The 16,285-nt window shown below is 38.6% G+C and overlaps 2 protein-coding genes across 2 annotated transcripts; one reads left to right on the plus strand and one right to left on the minus strand.

Moving 5' to 3' along the window:
• Positions 1-698: 698 nt before the first annotated feature.
• LOC132201508 (uncharacterized) lies at positions 699-14,606 on the plus strand. The gene is made up of 8 exons (XM_059627714.1): positions 699-919; positions 2,796-2,839; positions 11,702-12,046; positions 12,829-12,971; positions 13,039-13,281; positions 13,335-13,491; positions 13,547-13,708; positions 13,764-14,606. Exons 2-8 carry the CDS (start codon positions 2,798-2,800, stop codon positions 13,971-13,973), a joined length of 1,302 nt encoding a protein of 433 aa, XP_059483697.1. The 5' UTR covers positions 699-919; positions 2,796-2,797; the 3' UTR covers positions 13,974-14,606.
• Positions 14,607-14,774: 168 nt separating this feature from the next.
• LOC132201510 (metaxin-2-like) lies at positions 14,775-16,199 on the minus strand. The gene is made up of 7 exons (XM_059627717.1): positions 16,037-16,199; positions 15,735-15,902; positions 15,600-15,676; positions 15,444-15,536; positions 15,219-15,383; positions 15,091-15,164; positions 14,775-15,035 (listed from the first exon to the last, which is right to left on the minus strand). Exons 1-7 carry the CDS (start codon positions 16,083-16,085, stop codon positions 14,879-14,881), a joined length of 783 nt encoding a protein of 260 aa, XP_059483700.1. The 5' UTR covers positions 16,086-16,199; the 3' UTR covers positions 14,775-14,878.
• Positions 16,200-16,285: the final 86 nt, after the last annotated feature.

A 16,285-nucleotide genomic window follows, 5' to 3' on the forward strand; every position in this document is an offset into this window, starting at 1 on the left:
ACGATGCAACCTGCTCAACTTTCCTGCTGTGCAAGTTGCATATCTTTTACCACATTGATTATGCTCGCAGATATTTTCAAAATTTCAAAGTAATCATTTAGCATCCAAATGCCTAAAATTAATTTATTTTTTTTCTTTTACACAAACTTTAATAGGTATTTTACACAAAACTACAGAGAGCAGTGGCTAGAACTAAAACTAAGTCACTGCCATGGATGAGCTCTTTTTGATTTCAGAAGTTTTAGAAAAATTCTTGTTAGTGGTAGTTTCCTTTCAGTCCGAGACTTTTAAATTTCTATTGATTTCTTTCAAACAAATAATTATTTTTCAAAAATCCTCCTAGCTACACAATTCAATTTAATTTTTTGCGTTAATCAATTTACTTTGACATTTATATAATATAAAAAACATCAAAACTAATTTTAATTTATTTTTTGAGTAAAATAATTCTTAATGAAATGAAAATAGCAGCTTCATGTTCTTATAGAAAGTTTAATTTTAGTTTCAGAGTTAATTTTAATTTTTGACAAATGAAAATAAGTTGATTGGGTTTCGCGCGGACTCAAGTAGCTCAGTTGTCAGGTGTACGGTGGTTCCCTCTACCTGAGATTACCTGCGCCAGATCTCAGGCTCGGCTCGCTTGTTGCTGCCTACGTCATTCTCCCCTCTTGATCGCTCACTCAGGTCTCCGAAAAGGTCGACCAGCCTCACCAGCCGCAGCCATTGCATTGTGCTTGGGAGCGAGTGTTGTTTGGACGGAGATCTGCACTCGGTCGAAAGTGCAGCCGACGACGAATTTGCCATGATTTGAGGCGGACTGCGCGGCTCCTTCGTCTGTCCATGTGCGACAGGTGACCGTCGATTTGTGAGACGCGTGTGGCTCAAACGAACCGGCCGAAAAGTCATCGAAAAACCGCAGGTGAGCGCCCTTAAGTGGTCAGGTGCTGGTGGGCCGTCCGCCTCAAGGTCCCTTTTACTTTCCATTGCATTTTGGTTCTGCGTTCGGCGAAATAATCGCGTATCATTTTTTTTTCTAAAATTTTTAACTTATTTTGGGGAATTTATCTTATTCTTGAAATATTTTGGAGGTGCCATAAATCACGCGCTTTGTTGCACGTTTGTGGTGAAGCGTGGAATTCCCAGGGCGTTACTTCTGCGAGCAAACTAATTATGCGCGTAATTTCGCGATTTGTTTCCGCAATAAATCTTCAGCGTTTACCATTTCATGACTTTTCACAATGCAGTTCTTCATTCGGCTGACGTGTTACTTTCATTCTTTTGCAAAAAATTTTAAACAACAAGAGGAAGCGGTTAAAAATTAATATTAATGATTTGAAGCATTCGAGTTCATTATCAAAATATTCTTTTAATATTCCTTTATTTCGATCAAAGATTGTTTCTATAATAAGAATAATCTAAATTAATTAAAAATAATTTCCTGGAGGGTTAATTTCAGTAGACAATTCACGTTATTTTTTCCCTTGCAGACTAGTTTTATTGATTATTACTTTAATTGCTATCGCTCAGTTAAAAATTAATCGACTCCATTAAAGTATGCCTACAAGGTTGGATGAGATTTACCCATGAGCGTTTGCAAGTAAAGTTCGTGCGGGGGTTGAGCTCTGAATCAGCAGGCATACGTGGGCATTCCTGTAAGCGTAAAGATCAACTAGTCTCGATGAGGAAAAGAGTATCATTTTCTCTCCGAATCGCCCACAGAAATTGTGGAAATGCTACGGAGCGTTAAGTTGATCGAATCTCATATGCATGCAATTAAAAATTCAGAAGGACGTCCCACAGATCATAAGGCGGCATTTTATGTAACATGTTGTTTGCTGAACCAAACCTATCTGCTGATTGCCTTCGCTCCTGTGGAGGTGATTTACTTTTAAAGGCTTCTGAAAGGCAAAATAATGATTTTTTAAAGAAAATAAAACAATATTTAAATAAGATTCTTATTTAAAAAATAAAAATTAACTTTTTTAAATTATTATTATAAACTTTATATGATTTAAAATCGATTATAACTTTTTTTAATTTTTATTTTCTAATAATTTTTTTTTAAATTTAATTTGAAGAATATCAACATTGTTTCTAGACATAATGTCTTGTATCAAATCAAATTTGAGATGATTTAAAAAATATATATAATCGTGTATTGCCTCAATTTCTATCACTTTCATCTGTAAATCAGAAATGAACAAATAGAGCGTTTGCTTTTTGCTTTAGAGTTGTAGGAGTTAATGTATGCTGTGAATTAATATGAAAGCTAATAATTAATTTTAATGTTGTAACTCATAATCATCTTACAAATTAATGAGTATTTCTGCGGATAATCTCATTTTAAATAAAAATAATTATCTATAAAAATGTATTTTTTGCCTAGGTAAACATAATTTTGTTCTCAATTAATAAAATCTCTACACGCAAGGTTTTATAAAATTTTTTTATTTAATTTTTATTTGATAGCAAATCACTGACCAGCTGTACCAAAATTTAATATCGCTTAGCAAGAATGCTCATCTTTTTCTCAAATTTCACTTTTCGTTTCGCCTCATTCTCCGGTCTCTCCGCAGTTTCACTTTCGTGATGTCAACAGCGCGCGGTCGAATCTGCATTTTGATAGCTCACTCAGCACCTCTTCTTTCTTTTTTTACTTAAAATTTGCTCGCACGCTACGCGACGACGATAATAGTCACAAATCTGACCCAATTCCTCTCTCATAAATAAATGCACATAAGCGCGCGTTATTGTTGCGAGCAGCGTCTGAATGATCTGTGCTTTCTCTTTCGCAGATATGAGGGCCCAACTGCTAACAACTGTGATCTACTCCTGCATGGTAAGACCACCATCATCTCTTTCTTTCTTTACACCTGCGCATAAATATAATCAAAATTCGAAATCGATGCCAATTAACGAGGTATTTGCCCGTAGAAACCCGCCACAAAAATTCTGATTCTCTTTCCCAGCTTTTATTCGCAAGTCGTGTTCCAGGAATTGACCTAGCTTAGAACGTTTTCTATTCCGTAAAATAGTGAAGATGGCTCATTTTTTTCTTCTTTGTATATTTGAAAAGCGAAATGACGTGCTAGGAAGAGAGTGTGGGTTTCATCTCTTCACCTTAATGTGCCATTTAATCGCTCGGACCTTGAGTGGAAAGGAAGAGCTTGTGTGGGATGCGGCTTAATTGCACAATCACAATGCTGTGGCCATTTTTTACTCTGTGCCAGTTGCAATTACCATTTAAGACGTTATGTCACGAGACATGTAAAAAAAAAACAGTTGGGACAGTGTTTCTCGGAAAGCAAGTTATAAAACAATTTAACCCTGGATTTTTTCATCTTTTATGTTGCAAATAATTGCGTTACCTAAAAAAAAAATATTTCCAAGAAATGTTTTTTAAATTTTATAAATATTATCTAAAATTAATTAATTGAAAGACTGATTTTGAAAATAAAAATTCAAAATATCTCCGCATGGTCAGCTGGAAGCTGAACTGAACAGCCTTAGCAACCAGAAAATCAAGTTTATACCGAAATGCCCTACATTCAACTCTAAGTATTTAATCTGTGCGCAAAAAACTCTATTGATTGTTTCTCTATAAAAGGAATATTGTAAATCAATCAAGATCTGATTGATACAACAATTTATTCGCATAATTTTACAGTTAGTAGAGAGTAATAAAAATTCAATTAATCTGCAACACTAAATGCAAATTATGGATTTTTCTGAAGAATTTTATCGACAAGAAATCGAAAGCACGGGAGAAATTATTGTCCTCTCATCTCAGTTGCCACATCCGCTGCACTATTCATATTGCCACGACCCGTACGTGTGCAGAATAATAATTTTTTATACAACGCTGTTCAAAAAGATAATATACTTTATTGCCTCGAGGATATCAGAGAACTTCTCTGAGCGGCAAAAATATTCATTTCTGCTCTGGCGGCACAAAGGCCCATTGTATGCATAAAACTTTTTTTCCGAACAATCGAACAGCAAAAAGCCGAGAACATGCATATGTACTCGTCGCCAGTACATGCAGGAACCTTGAGGGAGGTGACGTCATGCGAAGGCCTCGCGTAGGCGACTTACCTGAGCCGGCCAAGAGGCCCCTGAGAGCGTACCCTGGCGCGCAACAAAGCCGGCGTCGCGCTTATGTCATACCCTTTGATGCTGCTGATGTCACTATCAGGGTTGCATCTTCGTTTTGTCTCTTTTCATCTGAACGACCTTCACGAGGTTCAGACGATCCTGGCAGACAATTGCGAATTCGCTTGAAAATTATATCCGTGACGAGAACTCGATGGAGCTGAAAACTCTCGGAAAGCGATACGCGCCCTGACGCACTCGTAATAACGCACTTCTTTATATAATTATTATTGGAATTTGATTACTTGAGCCGCGTATCGCTTACCCGTATTTTTCTGCGGATAAAATAATTGCGCGTGTCGACTGGAATTACAGAGTGCAGCTTGCGTAGAAACTGCTGTTTGCCCAGAGAGAAGCTTGACAGTCCACTAGATCAAAAGATCTACACAAGGAAAAATAATACTGATTTGAATAAATTTAAATAATGTGTATCAGATTGCAATAGCAATAATAATCATCATTGCAAAATCTGCTATAATAATTTAAAGCTCTCATCAATTTACTTAAAAGTAATAATTTAATTGCAATAATGAAAATAAAAATAATTATTTCCTAATTTCATTTTTTCCATCAAAATAAATAATTAAAATTATATTCAATTGTTTAGTACCAATTACAAGGTTTTATCACTTTTATCTAATAATAAATTACAATCAGTTCTACGTAACTCTCTATTTATCAAATTTTATTTGTTTCTTTTAAGAGAGTTAATTCACATTCACATTAATCATAATATGCTTTTGAATGTTATTTAATTAAATTATTAAATACGATTGTTGCACTTTCCAAAATAACTTGGTGTTGATTCCTGTTTTAAGTTAATTTCTAAATCAACTTTCAAAAAATTTAACTCCTACACGCCAAAAGGAATGACAAACGTATTCCTTCCTCATTTATCTCTTTGAGAGATTTCTCCATAAATGTTTGAACAAGAAACTGCGCTGGTGACAGGAACAAACAACAATAACGTAATAAACACCTTGGGAGTTTTTTTTTTTTTTGTAGGATGTTGACAAAGCAATTAACGAAATCCGTGCGTATACATGTAATGAAAACTCTCGCAAAGTGATGTGACTTTGTGACGTAAGTCAATAACGATCATCGGCAGCTGTTGGTGTCGCATAAATTCACTTTCTCTGTCCGAGACACCCAAGCAACCGCTTGTGGCCGACCCGTGTGTGCGTTTTGCCGCCGCGATCCCACGCTCTTGTCCTAAAGCTCAGCCCCTGCAAAATCTTCCTACGAGCGACCTTCCCTGCTCCTCGCTTGCATTTTTCATGCGCCTTTTGCTTTTCTGTGTGGGAACTTAGAGGAAAAATATCTCTTTTTTTGCATTTGATTATTTTTGACTCGCATTGTTTTTCGGGCTCGTTAGCCACGTCCTATTTTGAGCGGCGCCGATTTGAATTTTAATCAAGACGTGCCGCGGTGACGAGCGGGAAAAAATGAAAATGAAATGTTGTTTGAAGGCGCAGCGAAAGTATTTTTTTGCTATTTGACTCGCATTTGAAAACTACTCGCGCTTTCATTTTGCTATGAAAATGTGCAGTTTTTCTTTCTTATATAAATCCTATACAATAATAATAATATTATTATTTTTAAGTATAATCTTTGTAGGTTGATAAATTATCAAAATTTAATCATAAATTAATTAATGGGGTTAAAAACAGCTAATATGCTTCCAACAAAAATGTATTATATTTTTTCTTATTCCGAATTTTTTTGTTTTAAAGACGTTTAATTTTATTTTACTCGTATCAGTAAAATCCAAACGGTTCAACGCCGAACAGTCAATTAAGCACCTGGGACAAGATGCTGTTATTTCAGCAAACAATTAACGTATTCAGCATGCAATGACACTAACCGCTTGAGTGAGTCACGCAACCCGCATTCTTATCTCTCGCCATCCACGAACTCCACCGCAGACTCGACTTCGGAGTGCTGCAGAAGAGAGAAAATAAATTGAAACCCTTTGTGCTCAGGCACGAGAGGTAAATTACATCCCGGCTGCTTTTTGCTCGGCGCGACCTTTCTTGGAAAATGTCATCGCCGGCCGGGCAAACTGGTTCTTGCTCTTGCTGGTGATTTAAGGTGCATCGTTTGTCATTCTAAAAGCAAAAGTTGAAATTTTAAATGAAATATAAAATAGTATTTTTTATGAGTAGAGTTAATTTCATTTGCAAATCCCTTTTCCTTTCACCAACAAAATGATGCAAACATTTCAAATCTTTTTATTATTAAAACATTTTTTATTTTTCATTGAAAAATTTTGGAAAAAGCTCTTGGAGACAGAAAAAGGATATTGAGCCTAAAATAAGTTCTTAGCTCAGGGCGTGGTGTTTTTGGACTGAGTTGTGGCGATTCATTCTTGTTAACCTTCACGCTCAATTTGAAAAGTGACTCGCACACGCTCGCAATAATTTTCTTGTTAGTGATTTAGCGACTGTTGCCGCATCGCGCCACTGCCTTCAGAGGAGTCCTTTTTGGGCACCAGGAATCGTGTGGGACAATAAACGAGAGGGTGGAGAAGGGTCTGATTGTCTTACAGTGGTTTTCAGTTCTAAATTTCCTGCAAGGTCATCCTTGTCTAAAATTACTTAGTGCTCATAAGACTTTTGCATGCTTTATAAAAGGTGTCCCTCTAACCAGCCTCTAAACGTAAAACATCACATTTTTATCACATTTGGCCTTATTAAAATTGTAAATTCAAGTTTTAAGTATATTTGTTTTATTTTAGTAGAATCATCTCCTTACACACAGTTGGCAGTGACTTTAATACACATATCTGCCTTATGTTATTTTTCAGAGTGCGAAATTTATTTGCTCTGCTAACTTGAAAATGTGTTGAGTAACATATTGAACCTGTTGCATGCATCCTAAATTCGAACCCATCGCGCTGAATCATCTTTTTTACATTGAAATCATTCCAGCAGAACTTTTGATGCAAATCTTGTTTTATCCTTACATCACCATCATAATTGTGCAAACGCACAGCGCTAAGTGTAATTATGATTTAATTTTCCACCTTACGTATTTAAATAATTGGCATCAGTGTGCAATAAAATATAATTTCCATTGCCTCTTCTTCAATTTACAAATAACAAAAATATTTTCAAGGAAGCAAGATAATTCTTTAGATTCTTAAATAAGCATTTTCATAATTTCCACTATTTTCTTATTTTTTTAACTAGTTTATTTTCTGGTATAATTTATTTTTAGCAGACTAATCAAGTGAATGGCTCCTTTTATTGTCAGATCGAAAGTGATCCATTTTAAATTGCACTCTATTTCATTACAACTCCCGCACGTTTCGCGCAGCCGACACGTCATTTTTTCAATCCTTTGCGTTCCCTCGAGTTAAAATAAATTTACAATGCGCCGTGTCTACCTACCGACACCTACAATGGGCGCGCCTCTGTGGCCAGAGACACTTTCACTGCTGACTGCACAATATCGTAGCAGAATTCAGTCGGAATAATGAGGCACCGGGGTTGTCATGAGCACTTAAGTGCAGCTGCAAAACCACTTTTGATTATTTAATATGCGCGACTCGGGCCAGAACAATGGAAAATTGCGCTTAATTGTCGCTCAAGTGCCTTATCTAGTTTCAATGAGACTTATTAGGCACAATTATACTGCTTGTGCTGTTGTGAAATCGCCAATTACATGCCCTTGCTTTGCCAATTTCAAACTAAATAAAACAAAACTACTCTTTAATTTAAATAAGGAACAAATGTGAAATTTGTATTGTTGCGAAATCAATAAAAAAAGTTTTTTTTAAGATAAGATACTTTTAATTAGAAAAACCTTCCCTGGCTTTCAATTTGTATATGGGCCGAAAACAAAGAGTCAGGATGTTCTCCGAAAGGCACTTCCTTTCCCAAATTGCCCCGTGCTGTCTGGAGTGACCCTGAAGCACCAGGACGTGCATCGAAAAAATCAACGAAACGATGAGTCAGACGCGGAGAAGCGCGAGAGATTATTTTTATAATAATTGTCTGAAGCGCCCTTGTATTTAAAAAGAAAAAAAATCTATCTGCGGCATCGTTTCCGAGGTGATGCTCCATCGGAGCATCACATTCACTCGTAATTAGCGGATAAAAAAGTTTCGTCCTTCCGCACCTAATCGGCTGGATAACAATTCTACACTTGGTTGAATGTTGAATTCAGAGGAATTATTTTCAATATTTAAATGGGCATGTGTGATAAGAGTGATATTTGAACCTAACTGTAAAGTCGGGAACTCCGCAGGGCTTGGTCACAAAAAGGTCGCAACTTTTAGGCTTTTTTGGCTCGAGGAAAACCAGCCGCTGACTAAAACAGCATCAGACAATAAATCAGACGCCCACTTGAGAATATAATGCATCCATTATTTTAAAGCCAAAGCAGCTGCTTATTTAAATTCAGCCTTCGAGAGAATAATTGCAATGAGAGCCAAGAGCAAGTGCTTAATTTCGACTGACCTGCGCGATGAACCCGGAAATTGCAAACGATACACATTATTTTTCTTTTCAATGTCCGCGTGTGAAAGAAAAGCGTTCAAGCCAAACCAAGTTCAATGCATTGCTTCGCACGCGGCTAATTAGAATGAAAAGCGTCAGGCAAAGTTCAATAACTGCATCCTAAGGTCCCATAAGCGCATCGAGACGCGTGGGTCGCGCACAGCAAATGTGTCTGGAGCTGAATCTTGGAGCCGGACGGCGAGCTCGTCTCGGGGCCGATGACGCGCGGACCAAAGGACGATGACCTGCGTCTTATTGGTTCCGCCGCCGCAGCTCTGCCGAGTGTATAGTATGTGTTCTTCCGTAATTGCCATATTGAATCTCACACACATCATATATACGTGCTCGCCAGTGAAACGCTTCTTTTAACCAAGCCCGAATGATATTGCTGCCGGTCTTGAACGCAATATTTATTAATATAATTCAAGAAGTGATAATTATTTTACAGCGCATTTCGCCGCCTTGACTGAGCACACGTTTGCTCAGAGATGTGTGTAAAAATGTTGGAGGAAACTCAACTCGTTGCATACGGATCGACGTGGGTTTTCTTGTGGTTTTCATATTGATTTTCCTTGAATATATCCAGTTACCTTTTCGTAAAGATTTTTTCCTCTTCAAAACAATTTCTATAACATCCTAGCATTTTTTAAATTATAAAAAGTTTATTTATAATTATTTATAACTTTCCAGCTATATAAAAATAATTCTACTAATTGTGTAAGCTTGAAGATTGTCGCCATAAAGTTGATTGTCGCGTGCTGAAAAACAGTTAGAAAAGTGCGTCTCAGCACGTCGGGCTGGGCGGGTCTCTCACAAAACCCTAAATTTTTGTTATTGCTCTTAACTGTTTCTCAGTGTGAAAACCAGAGTGGAAAATTACAAAGCAGGTGTTGTAAAAAAGTGTCTCTTTAATGATACAGTTTAAATTCACAACTCACAACCGACCTATGGAACACTTTTGCGAATCCCACCTGGGCCTTTCAAATTAATTGAAAAGTTGGTGAATATAAAATGAAGGGGTCAAGCTCCAAGCTGCGAAAGCCACGCCAACGTGCACTTTACATCCTGTCGCTCCAACACAATGTGTGCACCAGGGCCGTAGATAATCCACTACTTCCTTTCAAATTTGTTTCTTTCACTTTTTGCACCGGGTCGAGCCGACCAGTCCCTTTACCTTTGCACACATTTCGCCGTCGGTGTTACGAATGATTCCGTAATTCCAAAGCAATTGGTTGCGTTTGCAGCTGCACGCCAGTTAATGAACGATAACTGTGTTCAACGTGTTTGGCGCGTGTGAAAGGATATTGTTGGTCGTGACCACAACAAGCGGCCGCTCCGTTTCTTTCTATATAATATTATTCTTAAAAACAAAAGTTATAGTTACACTCGCGCGGACTTTCATTTCTGAAAAATTGCCTTCGCGCTCTGCCTGTGTCACAAAGCAAAGAGAACGTTGCGAGTAATTGTGCGCTTGAAATGGCACTCAACATTTTCAAGAACAAGAGTGATGACAAAGAGAGAGAAGTTGTGGAATAATTGCAAAAATTGAGGTCCACTTTTGAAAGTTGTTGCTGTTTTACCCTGATTCATAGACGTCAAAATTTTAACCCCGACCTCTTCCTTTTTTAAAGACGGAAAGATTAAATGCGCATATAGTTTAATTTATCACTATTTTGGCACATTTGAGGAAGAGCGCTGAAATCCTCTGCAAACAATGCTCATGTACGATTAGATGGTCGTTTGCCATGAGCTTCGAGCAGAAACAGAGCGCGTCGACATTCAACTTGGGCTAAAATTTCACGTCTGCATAGCGTGTGTGGAGAGTTTTTGATATGCTGATTAGCAGGATGAAGCAGGAAAAGGAAGTGCGGTTCTCTTTTTCTCTTATTTACTTGCGATGGGAGAAAGAAAGGGATCGAAAGGAGAAAACTTGATGAAGATTTTCTTACGATAGTACAGTTTTTGCACCCGCTATGAGACAAATTCCTTTGCCGTTCGGTGTCGGATTTCGTAACAATCTCATTACCGGCTCACACGCGTGCCCGCTATTTTTATATTCTCATTGCGGCGCGGAACAAAGAAGAAAAGGAGTGTATTAAATGTCGCTCGAGTTGCCGACAATGAGATAACAGTTTGGTTTTTCACATACATCTTTTGGCGAAACCGTGAAAAACGTGGGCCGACAAACTGCGCTTAAAGTGTTGTTTGTCATAACGTGACTTTGTTAACAGCTCGTTTTTAAATGACAATATTTTTCTGCATCGAAATTGTACTCAAAAGCGGTCTTCCCATTTTCACCCGCGATTGCAACAAGTGAAATTGTCACTGCCGGCGCATAAACTTTTCCTCCGGCCTTTGCTCGCTTATTTTCTATCTCTCGGACTGCGTGCCGGCGACTCCACTTTTCTAAATTCAATCTCTTTTCTTACACCGGACGCTGTCTTTGCGCAATGGAATAATGAGTTCTCGGTAGCAGCTGCTGGTTTTCTCAGGCTGATCCTTTGCGAGAGATGCACTTTTACCGTATAGGCGTATACTTGCGTGAACAAGAGTATGTGAAGAGTATGCATTAACAAACAAACCACAGCAGCTTCTAGGCGCTGAGTAACTGTGTGGTAGACCATTTTTGGTCGCGGACAATAAAAATAATTGACGCAATCGGACTGGATTGGTAATTGAATGCATCACATTAGCACATCTGTGTCACAAACATACTTTTAATCTCTGCCGGCATCATTCCATAAATTAAAAAAAGACTGGACAGTGGACAGACTGATCATTATTTCCAATCGTTCAATTGTAGTTTGTAATTAAAATTAGTATCTCAGCACCTATATTAATACTATTCTCCGTATTTAGATTTACAGAAATTTTTAAAGAAGGAGTCCGTGTTCATAATTAAAATAATTTTTTAAGTTAATATATTCTCTATTAATTTTTAATTTAATGTCCTTTGGCGAATTTCTCCTTGTATAAATATGCGTTTAAAAAAATGTATTAAAAATACATATAAAAGCGTGTCTTTATTATTCCTGTTTATTTTTCAGGTGCTGAGCCTGAGCACCAGGGTTAACTGCCTGACCCCAACCACCACTGAAGGCTCCGTCACGACACCTTCTCCCAATGAGGTGGTCGAGGCGTTGGACACCGTGCGCGTCGAGTGCGCCAACGACGAAATGCTGGTGACCATCATCCCGGCGAACAGCCCCGCTCCGACACCTTCGCACGCCTCTCGCCTGGGCCTGGTGGCCGAACCAGGCCAATTCAGCGGCATGGTCTACCCCAGGGGACTAACCAAGAACAGCTCCTGTCTGGTAGAGTTTGTGCGCGTTGTGGGACCCCTGAGCTACAGACTGCCGCTCAGCTACTGCAACACCATGAGCAATGACACGGTGAGTTTCTTATGAATTAAAAAGTATTGAATTATATCTCTAATCTAAAATCAAATCACCCATAGTAGCAATTTTGTTATACACCTTTACGCTTTGCAATACAATGATGACTGCGAGTCTCGACCTTTCTCACAAGCTCTTGTTGATGCTAATTAGAAATTGATGACCCCAATTCAGCCAGCATGCACTTCACTCGCACACATTGATTTCGGTGCTGATATTATAGATATATACAAACTCCAAGCTACTTTCATCTTTTAGCGAGCTGAAAATGGTTGAGTCATTTTTTTTTATCTTTTTTTGGTCACTTGATTCGTCTGTTCAACCAGCAGAGCAATCAAATTGATTTGAATGAAAAAAATGAAAGGGTTTGAGAGAAGCGGTCGAAAGTGCGCGGCTTCTTTTTACGACGATGCTACGCAAGATATTATTGTTTGCTTTGTTCCCTTTCTCCCGAGTTGAAAACGCACACATCCAGTTGCGGCTATTTTTCTTATTGTTTGGAAATGGCATGGGAGATTTTAACGCCCGACCGACGTGTAAATTACCGGCCACGCAAAAAGAGTGCATTTACACGCGTGGGCTTGCTATGAGAAACCTCATACAGATGTGAAAAGCGATTTGGATTCTTCCTCCTTTGCTGAATTACCATATATACTCTTGCGTAAAGGAAATTGAAACTATATACATATAATTACTCATTTTTATGCGTTTATTTTACAACAGCTGCGCGCTGTTAATTGACGCGTCGTAAAAAATTTAATTGTTTAATCTGTTTGCAGGAGGATGGCGGCGTTGAGTACTTCAACACCATCATTGTGCAGCCTCACCTGAAGCTTGTGACCTCCCAGGGTCGAGGCTACCAAGTCAAATGTCGCTACGAGACAAGGGAGAGAACTCCAATCGTCACCGTTGCAAACAAAACGTAATTATTATTTTCTTACAAGGTCTTTTGAAAATATTTCTGACATCATTATTTTGAAATTCTGCAGGGCCACTGGTCAGCAGCAGTTGACCGCAGCTCTTGTTGACCCGGCCTCTCTGCCTGGCGTCATGATGCGAATCTATGCCGGAGATGGCTCGACCAAACAGGTCCCCGAGAACATCAAGATCGGAGACCCTCTGTCCATGATCATCAACATCGACGAACAGGACAAGTTCGGAATAACCATTTCCGACTGCATGGTTAGGGACGGTCTCAAGTGGGGTGAACAGCGCCTCTTGGACAAACAAGGGTATGCGTTTTAAAAATTTAGAAAAACAAACAATTTTTAACAATTTTTTTAAGATGCCCTCTGAACCATGAAATTATGGGCCAGTTTACCTATAGCCACGAAATGACCAAGGCCTATGTCAGTTTCCCTGCCCATAAATTCCCATACACCTCGTCAGTCTACTACCAGTGCCACGTCCGGTTGTGCAACAAGGCTATTGGTGATTGTGAGGTAAATTTAAAAAAATCTAAGTAGCAAAAAAAAAAATTAATTTTTTTTAATCCAGGTGCCAAACTGCAGCAAGGCGCCCAATAGTGCCAGACGTCGCAGACAAGACAACGGAGATGCTGGCAGCCCCGCCACCATCGAGGTCTTCAGTGGCCTCTACGTCAACGAAGGTGCAGACACCAGCAACCTGAACAACTTGGATGAAGTCAGCAGAGAGAGGGTATAAAAGATTATTTAAATCCTGAGCCTTTAAATATATGATTTTCTTCCCGCAGTCTCCCGACGACCCGGACAGCCTTTGCATTTCGCAGCGCACCTTTGCACTCGCAGTGGCAATTGCCGGGCTTGTGCTGATGCTATTGGTGCTCCTGGCGGTGCTCATTTTGTGTGCCCGCCGCCGCAGAAGTCACAAGGATGTTTCCACCTCTGGCAGCTCCCTCTACAGTGGGCCCTACACCAACACGGCCTACAGTCACAGCAGTTGAGCTGTTTCAAGTGCAATACTATAGAACTCTCTTCGTGATGACTGAGTACTTTATATTTTACAAAATTCAACTTCTTTGTGCCACAAAAAATTTAGGATTAATATTATTTAACATGATGCTCTAATTAAGATAATAATTTAATAATTACAGCCATAAGTAATGTCATCGAAAAATATTATGGCTCGATTGCCTTGTTTTCCGAGGTAGTTATACTTTGGCGTAATTGGCTAGAGTAGTGCTCTTCCAAGGCAGCTTAAGAAAGACAACGCTACAGTTTTACTTCAAATGAAGGTTAAGGGATTTTCACGCCTAACAATGTTGACATTTGGCCACTTTTCATTTCCTGCGTGTTGGCTGATGAGCTTGTTCTCGGTCCAGACGGTTTTTGAAGCAATCAAATTGCGTCTGGACTCTTTTGTTTCAGTGGCATTGGATCATGGTTTCATTGAATCAAATGAAGCTCTGGTGCACCATTGCCATACCAATTGTGCTGAGCAATAACAGTATATGTAGCAGTTTCTCAAACAAGTTTTGTGTGTGTGGGCCAAATGTCTAAAAAGACGATTGTATTGAATGCATTTAGTAACAAAATTAATGTACAACTGACTGGCAAATAAAAAATGATGAAAATTATGTTATTGCTTCTGTATTTACTTCCCGCGTGAGATGGCTTTATCTTATCAATAGTTTTTTTTTTATTTTTGACTAAAGAAATTCATATTTATAAAAAATAATCTTTGAAAATTGAATATTTTGAACAAATTAATTAATCTAAGTATGCGCATTTAATGAAACTTAAAATAATTTGCAGTTTTGGTTTACTGTATTGGCCAACGATTGCATAGATCTATAAGCAAGTCAAACAGAGACTTGTCACAACCTAATAATACTGTGAACTAACAAAATTAGCCCTTCTTAGAAAAATACAAGCTGTTGATCCTGTCTGTGTGGGAAATTAGATTCCGATAGGACCTGACCGTGTCCCACAGACCGCTGTATGGAAGTTTTGTGGTGTAGATAGTGTGCAGGTGACCAAAGACAAGGGCGTCTAACTCAGTAGGCCTGTTGAAAATTATAAATGAGAACTCTTTTTATATATCGAAATTAATCAACATACTTTCCAAAGAAAAACTGATTATTTTCCAATCGATTAGCAAGGTTGCTGCACACTTTGTCCACCTCTCTGTAAACCTGATGTTTTTGGCAATTTTTTATTTTATTTTAATGATTTTAAGTCAATATTACCTCTTCGATGCTTTTGTCGTACCACTGCAAAGCTTTCAGTTTCGAAATAACCTTTGCTCTTTTAGTGTAGCTGAGGATAGTGCCCAGTGGCCAAGGGTACACCGAGCTGTAGCGTGGAATAGTCACTTCTTTCAGAGTAACAGGCTCAACCCAAGTCAAATAAAGCTGACAAAAAAGTTTAAATTTGTTAATTAATTTGACCAACATTATAATTAAACAACATACCTCCGCATTTACTAGGACATTGTTAATTAGAGACAAATCTGCTCTCATGTCGGATCTTTGTTTGTCGCTTAAGTGACTCGTCAGGCTTTTACCCTAAAATAAAAATAAGAGTGACTTTTTTGAAGGACATGACATGTAATTGATTAAGAAACTTACCTTGTTGTTTACAAAAGTTACGATGTGGTCCAATTCCGGCACTAGATATTTTCCACACTGAATAAAAGGAACTCGGCCTGTATATAATTAGTATTTTTCATTATTTACAAAAAAATTTTATAATTATAATATAACCTGATGGAGACATGAATTCAGCATTCTTGCGGTAATCAACCTTGTACGGGAGATTGCACATTTTTAAAAAGGTCTGCACGGCCACGCAGTTAGCGTTGTCGGCAAGCAAGATCTGCTCCACGTCGTACGGCATGAACAGTTTTGTGTCGTCGGACCATTCCTCCTCCTCTGCAAAAAATAAAAAAGCAGATATCAATTGCCGCATATTTTTCTGTGTATGATAACGTAGAATACAATACAAACATAAACAACTTCAAGCAGAAGAACGCCTTTACGTAAGAGAAAATTAAGTTTATACTCACGTGCCATTTCATTGACCGCAATATTGCCGAGCAAAACGGACGCCGGCATTTTCCAGCGGAAAAGCGCACGAGACGATGAAGATTAAGGTCGCTTATGTTATGAAAAATGAAAACACCGAGGAAGAGGAAAGTGAAAAGTGGGCGTGCCGGCCGACAGAAATCGACGAACTTACCGATGCTGCCCCCTCAGCACAAGGTCAGCGAACTACGAGACTCCTCTCGCGGCACCCCTACCGCCTCCCCTCCCCT

Source organism: Neocloeon triangulifer, unplaced genomic scaffold (genome assembly GCF_031216515.1).
Source record: "Neocloeon triangulifer isolate White Clay Creek 2 clone unplaced genomic scaffold, ASM3121651v1 ptg000014l, whole genome shotgun sequence".
Classification (NCBI taxonomy): Eukaryota; Metazoa; Arthropoda; class Insecta; order Ephemeroptera; family Baetidae; genus Neocloeon; species Neocloeon triangulifer.